At 47.8% G+C, this 10,000-nt stretch overlaps 1 protein-coding gene across 1 annotated transcript in view; it reads left to right on the top strand.

Annotated features, from left to right (window-relative positions):
* Positions 1-10,000, top strand: part of wnt16 (wingless-type MMTV integration site family, member 16) — a gene marked incomplete at both ends in the record, with an annotated part of 21,387 nt that overhangs the window by 4,305 nt on the left and 7,082 nt on the right. The window contains 1 exon segment of the mRNA XM_084330768.1: positions 9,748-10,000. This exon segment is cut by the window's right edge and continues 37 nt beyond it. Coding sequence (XP_084186894.1) covers positions 9,748-10,000 — 253 coding nt within the window.

The following is a 10,000-nucleotide window of genomic DNA, read 5'->3' as shown; positions in this document are numbered from 1 at the left end:
GGTTCTGTGGTGGCACATGGCACGAGTCTGACTATTGCACACTGCATTCCATTGTCCCGGATATGGATATGGTAGCTGTCATTTCTCCCAAATAACACGCAAATGAGATTATTTTGTCACAAATGACAAAAAGTATTTCAGATTGATTTCAAATGTCAAAGTGCCATACCTTGCCATACCAAAACGACGCCACTGGATGCAACATTGCGTCATAAATCATGGGATAACAGTTCACCATCCTACCTGGGTCTCTAACCTGTTTGCCTGCATTGTTTACAGGGGTGCGTTGCTGATTTCAAAGCTGGTTCCACTGTGTTTTAATGACGCCACGTGCACGCGCGCGCGCTCCCGCGCATGTGCATAAATGTTCCCTCGCATACGCGCAGTCTAAAGACAATGCCTAATTGCCTCTACAAAGTTTTGTGTGAATGTATCTGAGAACGTATTTGAACACACCGGACGACCTGCGCTATTGTTATGCAAAGTAGCCAGGTGGGTACTTAGCGAGTTGGCACATCAGTCGAGTGCAGCGCATTCCTGTGTGCACGCGCGTGCACATCCGTGCATGTGTGCGTGCGCATGCTTCTGCTCACAGAGCCGTCCCATGAGCAACGCACCCCTGACTGTTTACAATAGACACCTATGGGCAGCATCTGTGGTTGTCGGCCATGTAGCTCCTAATAGACCTGTTCATTGTTTACAAACATAATCGTGTTCGAGCCACGTGACGTGACTAAGTTGCCTCTACCTGCGCGAGTTCATGTGCTAAAACAATACGACAGGGCTCTATGGAGAAACCATGACACTCCCCTGACTAAAAGAAGTTTCAAACGAAAACGGCTGGATGTCATTTAGTGTGAGTCTTTCACCTTTTACATTATAGCTTTGGCATGGATTGATTGTTTAGATCGCTAGCATGGCTAACAAATGCAAATATATTCTAGTCTGCCCCGTTGTTCTGACCAGGATTACGTTTGTTCTGCTCCGGTGATGCGCGCGCGCACACTGAGTCTGACGTACTGTATACGGCGAACAGGTCTATATGTCAGAATGCAGGTAGGTGAATTCCAATGGTTGAAGGCAATCACAGAGACAGAGAGTGTTTACTCTTGAACAGGTTCGACTTTAATAGTAAGAACACAGAGTAAATTCTAAGAGAGAACAAGTGCTAAAAGCACAAGTGTAAGATAAGGTAAATGGGAGCTTATTGGAGGTCCACAGTAGAACCGTCCGCGTTATCCCCGAACGCAATTAGTGAAGACCTGACAATGGACAAGCAGAAGAGAGGTATGTTAAATAGAGACCAAATACCAACATTCCACACACACCCCCGTGACAGCCAATCAGGAACCACCCCTAAGTGACAGCACTAATTGACAGGGAAATGACAGGTGACAAGCCCAGTGACATATGCCAGGAAAGTGGGTGGTCACCGACCGAGGTCGGTGTCCAGAACGTAACAGTACCCTCCCCCGACGAACGGCACCAGACGTTCACCTAGGAGCCTCGGGATTCAGCCGCCGGAAATCAACGATCAGGCTGGGATCTAAAATATCCCTTTGAGGCACCCAAGAACGCTCTTCTATCCCGTACCCCTCCCAATCCACCAAGAACTGAAACCCCCTACCCCTCCGCCTACAACCCAGTATCCTCCGCACCGTGTAAACGGGTTGACCGCCAATAAACCGGGGCGGAGGAACCACAGGCAGTGGCGGGGCCAAGGGCGATGAGAGGAATGGCTTCAACAGGGACACATGAAACGTCGGATGAACCCTCATAGAGCTCGGAAGTCGTAACTTGTAAGCCACTGGATTAACCCGATGAATCACTTTAAATGGTCCTATAAAGCGAGGAGCCAGCTTCTTGGATTCCACCCGGAGAGGGAGATCCCGGGTGGAAAGCCAAACCCGCTGCCCTGGACGGTAAACTGGAGCCGGACGACGCTTACGGTTAGCCTGCCGTTGGGTACTAACCGAAACCTTCTGTAGCGCCTTCCGAACCTGTTTCCACGTCCTGCGACAGCGAGCCACATGTGCCTGGGCCGAGGGCACCTCCGCCTCCTGCTCCTGCTCGGGAAACAGAGGAGGTTGAAAACCATACTGGCACTGAAAGGGAGACATACCGGTAGAAGAGGAGAGAAGGGTATTATGCGCGTACTCAGCCCAAGCCAACCTCCTACTCCACGTTGCCGGACTACCGGCAACGTAACACCTCAAGACCCCCTCCAAATCCTGGTTGACCCTCTCCGTCTGTCCGTTCGACTGTGGATGGAACCCAGACGACAGACTGACAGAGGCGCCGAGGCCGGCGGCAAACGCCTTCCAGAACCTGGAGGCGAACTGAGGACCCCGGTCCGACACGATATCTACTGGCAGCCCGTGGACCCGAAAGACATGCTGTATAATTAAATCAGCAGTCTCCCGGGCCGAAGGAAGCTTGGGGAGAGGGACAAAGTGAGCCGCCTTAGAGAACCGATCCACCACCACCAAAATGGTGGTGAACCCGTCCGAAAGGGGAAGACCAGAAATAAAGTCCAGAGATATGTGTGACCAGGGTCGTTTAGGAATAGGAAGTGGTCGGAGGAGACCCGCCGGTGCCCGTCGAGAGGTCTTACTACGTGCGCACACCGGACAGGCCGCCACAAAGGAACGCGTATCCCCCTCCACTGTCGGCCACCAGAACCTCCTACGGATAAATTCCAGGGTCCTGGTTGCCCCTGGGTGGCTGGTGAGGGATGACGCATGTGCCCACTGTAGCAAGCGTGAGCGCGCCACCTTGGGAACATACGACCGTCCCGGAGGACCCCCACCAGGATCGGGCTCCCGCGTTAGCGCCGACCTTACCACCTTCTCTATGCCCCAAGACACGGGTGCCAAAATCAAGGCCGGTGGAATAATGGGATGGGGCTGCTCCTCCCGCCCAGGAAGATCAAACTGGCGCGACAACGCGTCAGGTTTGATATTCTTGGAGCCGGGTCTATAGGAGATGGTATATCGAAATCGTGTGAAGAACAACGTCCACCTGGCCTGGCGAGCGTTAAGGCGTTTAGCCCCTTGGATGTAAGCCAAGTTCTTATGGTCAGTCCAAATAATGAAAGGATGTGCCGCCCCCTCCAACCAATGTCTCCACTCCTCCAGTGCCAATTTGATCGCCAATAACTCCCGATTACCCACGTCGTAATTACGCTCGGCTGGTGACAGACGGCGAGAAAAAAAAGCACACGGGTGCACTTTCCCATCCTTTAAGCATCTCTGAGAGAGCACCCCCCCCACCGCGACGTCAGAGGCATCCACCTCCACAATGAACGGAACCTCCGCGTCATGGCGGATCAATACAGGAGCGGATGTAAAACGACGTTTAAGATCGCAGAAGGCCGACTCAGCCCTAGGCGACCATTCAAAGCCAGGGAGAGAGGCCTTAGTGAGAGCTGTTAAGGGATTGGCTAAGGCGCTAAAATTGCGAATAAAGCGCCTGTAAAAATTTGCAAAGCCCAAAAACCGTTGTAACCCCTTGAGCGACGAAGGCCGTGGCCAGTCCAAAACTGCACTCACCTTGGCTGGATCCATGCGCAGATCGCCCTTCGTCAACACAAAGCCCAGGAAGGACACGGTGTCCGTGTGAAACACACACTTCTCAGCCTTAACGAATAGTTGATGCTTGAGGAGACGGTCTAGCACCTCCCGAACGTGCATTTGGTGTTGCACCATATCGCGAGAAAAATTCAGGATATCATCTAAGTAGACAAACACCGACACCCCAATCAAGTCTCGCAGCACGTCGTTAACCAGGGCTTGGAAGACTGCCGGAGCATTAGCCAAACCAAAGGGCATGACCAAATACTCATAGTGCCCATTGGGTGTGTTAAATGCAGTCTTCCACTCGTCTCCCTCTCTAATCCTGACCAGGTTGTATGCATTACGTAAGTCAAGTTTAGAAAAGACCTGTGCCCCCTGTAAGCACTCAAAGGCCGTGTCCATGAGGGGTAAAGGATATCGGTTCTTGATGGAAACGTCATTCAATCCCCTATAATCAATGCATGGGCGCTGATCCCCATCCTTTTTATCAACAAAAAAGAAGCCAGCGCCGGCAGGGGAAGTGGAAGGGCGTATGTGCCCCGCAAGCAATGCCTCCTCTATGTAGGTGTTCATGGCCAAGGTTTCGGGGCGTGAGAGAGAGAACATTCGCCCGCGAGGCGGGGAGGTACCGGGTAGAAGATTAATGGGACAGTCGTATGATCTATGAGGCGGAAGTGCTTTAGCACGCGTCTTGCTAAAAACGTCCGCCAGGTCCCAATAGATCTCAGGCACCCCTATTAAATCGGGATTAGAGGGTAGATCAGAATCTGCCACGCTCCCCACCATCCTGGAGAAAGAGGGAGGAGACAAAAGAGAAGAGGGGGGGGGAGACAAGGGTTTGGGCAAACTCCCGCTGACGATCGACTTGACGTCGGCCGCCGTTGAGAGTTCGCCCGTGCTCCAATTAATGACACGAACACATGACGACAACCAAGGATGACCCAACACCATGACAGAATAGGGGGAAAAGCTGACAAAAAAAGTAACCCATTCCCACTCCCCACCCTCCACCCGGATGTGTAAGGGAACTGTGCGCTGGGTGACGCTCCCACTGCCCAGGGGCCGACCGTCCAGGGCATAGACTGGTAAGGGAACCCCTAAGTCCTCCACCGGGGTTCCCCACTCCTTCACCAGTCCCACGTGAATAAAATTGCCCGCCGCCCCTGAGTCAATGAGAGCCTTAGTTCCCCTAATGTCACCCCCACCGTTGATCGCCACCTCAAAAAATTTGCGAGAATCCGTGGTTTTGGCAGGAATGAGCCCACCTGCTGGCGCCCTCTCGAGGCCCGACGGCGCACCTTCCATCCCCGATTGGCGCCGAGCCGATACAGCCTGGACCCGACAGCTGCCGAAGCGGTGACCGGTGCGGCCGCACCGGAAGCAGCGTCGCTCTTTGATGAAGCGCTGCCTCTCGTCGTCCGAGAGCGACAGCGCTCCAAGCTGCATGGATTCATCACCCAGTGGCCCACTCGTGTAATGCATGGAATTATCAACACCAGGAGAAGAAGGAAAACATACCTGGGGCTGGGTGTTGTTGACATGCTCCTTCTCCCTCTCCCGGTGCCGATTATCCATCTTGATGGTGGTGTTGATCAGCACTTCCAGCTGCTCGGGGATCTCACGCGCGGAGAGAGCATCTCGCATCCGCGCTGAGAGTCCCCTGACGAACAGAACCACGCAGACGTTCTCCGCCCAAGCTGTCTCCCGAGCCAAGATCCTAAATTTGATAGCATAAGCTGCGACACTGCGGAGGCCCTGCCGGCAGTCGAGAAGACGACCACCAGCCTCGAAGATCGAGAGTACCCGGGAAGTATCGAATACTCTTCTCAATTCCCGGGTAAAGGCGTCCAGACTGTCGCAGATTATCGCCCCTGCCTCCAATTCCGCCGTAGCCCAGGAGAGAGCTTCGCCGGTGAGCAGTGTGATAATATACGCTACCTGCGCTGTCTCCGATGGAAATGATCGTGGTTGCAGCCGGAAAACGAGTAGACACTGGGTGATGAATTCCCGACAACCATCCGGTGATCCGTCATAGCGCGCGGGCGCCTGCAGATGTGGTTCGCGGGACCGCTCCTGGACCCCGAACCCCCCCCGAGTTTCCTCTGCGTGGAGCGCTGCTTCCCCCGCCGCCGACTGTACACCAGCCACTCCTTCTTGGGCTTGTCGAGCTGTGGCCAACGCCGACTGCGCCACCGCTTGGGATGATCCGACGACCCCATTGAGTCGGATTAACTCGGCGCTGACCAGCTGCTGATGTTCCTCCATCCGTGTCTGGGCTGCTCCCTGCGTCCGGAGCATCTCCATGATGGCCTCCATGGAATTCTGATGGTCAGGTCTTCTGTCAGAATGCAGGTAGGTGAATTCCAATGGTTGAAGGCAATCACAGAGACAGAGAGTGTTTACTCTTGAACAGGTTCGACTTTAATAGTAAGAACACAGAGTAAATTCTAAGAGAGAACAAGTGCTAAAAGCACAAGTGTAAGATAAGGTAAATGGGAGCTTATTGGAGGTCCACAGTAGAACCGTCCGCGTTATCCCCGAACGCAATTAGTGAAGACCTGACAATGGACAAGCAGAAGAGAGGTATGTTAAATAGAGACCAAATACCAACATTCCACACACACCCCCGTGACAGCCAATCAGGAACCACCCCTAAGTGACAGCACTAATTGACAGGGAAATGACAGGTGACAAGCCCAGTGACATATGCCAGGAAAGTGGGTGGTCACCGACCGAGGTCGGTGTCCAGAACGTAACATCTATACCTGGTTCAGCATCTGTGGTTGTCGGTTGTGTATCTCCTAATACCAAAGACGCCAGGGAAGCTGGCTTCACTCTCCAGTAGTCAGTATAGAGTAGATGAGGGATTAACTTGTTTTTTTTACTGTACATAATGGGTCAACTAAAATAATAATAATAGGTTTCAGGCAAGCAACCCGAACGATTTGCGCATATGCATATAACACGTCATATCTCACGATCTAGAAAACAAGACTATTTTATTATTTATTATTTATTTTACTAGATTATTTTTAAACGGGGCGATGTTTAGCGTGGAATAGCGCACAAATGAAAGTATGTAGAAATGAACTATTTAGTCCCTGTTGGACTATAAATAGTGCCTGTCAAATGAGCCATACTATTGTCTCCATAGCTATAATATAGAATATACGATGGGTCCGCAAACATCGTGAAAATGGTCAATAACGCTGGCGCCAGGGAGTAAAGATGGAAAAACAGTGTGGCAGTCAATGAGTTAATGTCTAGTCTATTCATAATACCAAATAAATAACAAAAATAAAATCATTGTCACAATTATAACTTTTTTTATGAGATCATCTTCATGATTGAAAGCATGATTTGTTTTCTTGGAGCTATTTTAATGAAGAATTATACTAGAATCTTAGTATTTTGGTCCATTTCAGAATGGCACAGTTGTCTCACACACATTACTTTGAATAAAAAACATTATTGGTGTACTGGAAGAAAAATACAAGCATTATAAACCCAACATATGCCTCTTTCCCCATCGGTTCCAATTACAGCGAATTTAGAACTGCACCCAGGCTGCCATATTATGGTCCCATTCCAGAATGTCAATTGATTATGATACGTCACATCTACTGTTTTATCTATGGGGAAAAGCAACCTCATTTTCAGAGTGACACCCATGTATTTTTTAAATGATAGACCTTTTTCAATCTTGACAACGTAAAACATTGTAAATGGGCCCAAGTTTATTTCTGCTTCATCCTTGGACTCATTCAAATCTCACCTCTTCACCAAATGTATTAATGACTCTGCCTGACTTCCCTCTTTTCTTTTTACTTAATTGTTCCTCTGATCTCCTTCCCCTTAGTTTGCCCCTCCACTGTTAAGTGCCTTGGGTCTCATGAAAGGCACTATATAAATAATCAGAAATGATTATTATTATTATTATTATTATTATTATTAGTATTATTATTATTATTATTATTATTATTATTATTATTATTATTATTATTATTATTATTATTATTATTATTATTATTATTATTATTATTATTATTATTATTATTATTATTATTATTATTATTATTATTATTATTATTATTATTATTATTTCCTGTTCCAGGAATAAAATAGCTGACAGGAAATAAATGCTCTCAGATGTATTACTGGCGACAGAGATGACACTCACCATTGTTTCCTGTATGATAAGGTTAGTTGGTCTTCTCTTGCAGAGCGAAGAGTACAGCGTTGGATCGGAATTCTGGAACCTATCAAACTTGCGAGCTTGTTCTAATTTTGGAAAGACTGCCTTCTCTTTTAGTGCTCCATACTCTTGGAACGTCCTTCAATGCACTTTAAAGTTTGATACTCTTCCAACATTTGCACAATCTTTGATGAATATCCATTATACATAATTTTGTAATTGTTTTTAGTCTGCTTTTAGTCTGCTTTTCCTGTGTCTTGTTTCCGGTTTTTATCTTAGTTTAACTTGATTTTATCGTGCAGATTACTTATCTATTAATATCTATAATATCTATATATTATCTTTGGTGTTATTCTATCTCTTTTAGTTGCATACTCGACGTCACTGTAAATACCTCAAGTTTAAATAAAGGTTGAATTAATGAAATGTTCCCCTAGCAACGCAACTCCACTGAAAAAAATGGCTATGCTGTACATTATATTTTGAATGGTTGGCCCAGGGGCGGGGCTAGGGGGTGGCTACTTGGGCTCAAGCCCCGAATGTTTTCTGAAAAGCCCCGAATCTATTTAATTTTTTTTTTTTTTTTTTTTTTTGACAATTCATCATTGTTACATGAAAATATGCTTGCACCAGATTTAGCAGAAGCTAATTTCCATCTGTAGTCTATCCAGCTGCTAACTGTATTTGAGTGAGTTAAGTCTTGGTGTCATGGTAGACTCAGACCTAAGCTTTAAATCACAATCAACAAGTTGACAAAAACTTAATTCTTCCACCTTAGAAACATAGCTAAAGTACGGCCATTTATAAATCAAAAGGACGCTGAAAACCAGATCCATGCCTTTATTTCAAGCCAACTCACTACTGTAATGCACTCCTTACCGGCCTCCCGAAGAAATACGATGATAACTATTTTATTGCAATGCACTATTGCATTATTTTATTCTATTTTACTAACTATTTTATTGCACTGCACTATTTTACTTTGTATCAGTGAATCATAGACGCCTGGCCATAAGAGCATTCGGAGCATCTCTGCTCTCCCACTATTGAACTTGGGGGAGCAAAGGTATGCTCTTGCTCCACCACTTTTTGATATATATATATAAAATATGATATATCCCCCCCCAATATATAAATCTAACCATAACTACTGAGTTAACTGAGTTTTATAGTGAAAAGAGCAGCTTTATTGGTCAAGATTGAAGGCTCTATATTGCAGGAAATTGCACGTACAGGTTAATTAAATTCTGCCCTTGCCTGCAAAAAAAATAAAAATAAAAAAAAAGCCGGGCACCTATCTGGGCTAAGCCCCGGATCTCCTATAATCCTAAATCCGCCCCTGGGTTGGCCCCTGGTGAAGCTTACTCACAACACAGAGAACAATGGAAAACATTAAATTCAAGTAAAGACCAACATTTCTGAGATAATGAAACATTTTCCCTTGTCCCCTCACGTCCGCATTATCCAAACTTAAAGGAATACGCTGACATTATGGGAAACATTACAGTGCCCTCTTCTCCAGAGTCAGACAAGAAGATACATGCCAATGTTCTCTCTGTGCGTTCAGTAGAAAGCTATCCGGCTACAAGCTAGCCTAGCTTAGCACAAACGAATGGAAGTGGATACGGCTAGTTGATCCATATCCTCTTCCATTAACTTGTGCTCAGCTCGGATAGCTTTCTACCGAACACAGAGAAAGGAAATTGGTATCTATCTTCTCATCTGACCCTGGAGAAGACAGCAAGATAAGATAAGATAAGATGTTCCTTTATTGATCCCTTCGGGAAATGTGGGCGTCATAGCAGCATGGGGGAGGGGAGCTACAGGTATGGGCAGGGTAATATGAGGAAGACCTAAATATAGGCAATAAAATTAGACCTGAATATGAAAACATGAGAAAAAAATAAAAACAAACAAGCGTATTTCTCAAAATGTCGACATGTTCCTTTAATATTCCCACCCGGGACTCTTTTCCAGGAACCAAGGAGACGGCGTTCATCTACGCGGTGATGGCGGCGGGGCTGGTCCACGCCGTGACGCGCTCCTGTAGCCAGGGCAACCTGACGGAGTGCGGCTGCGACACCAGCCTCCAGGGCACCGGCTCGGCCGCCGAGGGCTGGCACTGGGGCGGCTGCTCGGACCACATCCACTACGGCACCTGGTTCAGCCGCCGGTTCATCGACAACGCCGTGAAGAACATGTCCTCGGCGAAGGGTGGCGACGCCCTGCT

Source organism: Notolepis coatsorum, assembly GCF_963971535.1.
Source record: "Notolepis coatsorum genome assembly, chromosome: 15".
Lineage (NCBI taxonomy): Eukaryota > Metazoa > Chordata > Actinopteri > Aulopiformes > Paralepididae > Notolepis > Notolepis coatsorum.
Note: the sequence above shows the minus strand (reverse complement) of the source record. Positions and strands in the feature narration are given on the sequence as shown.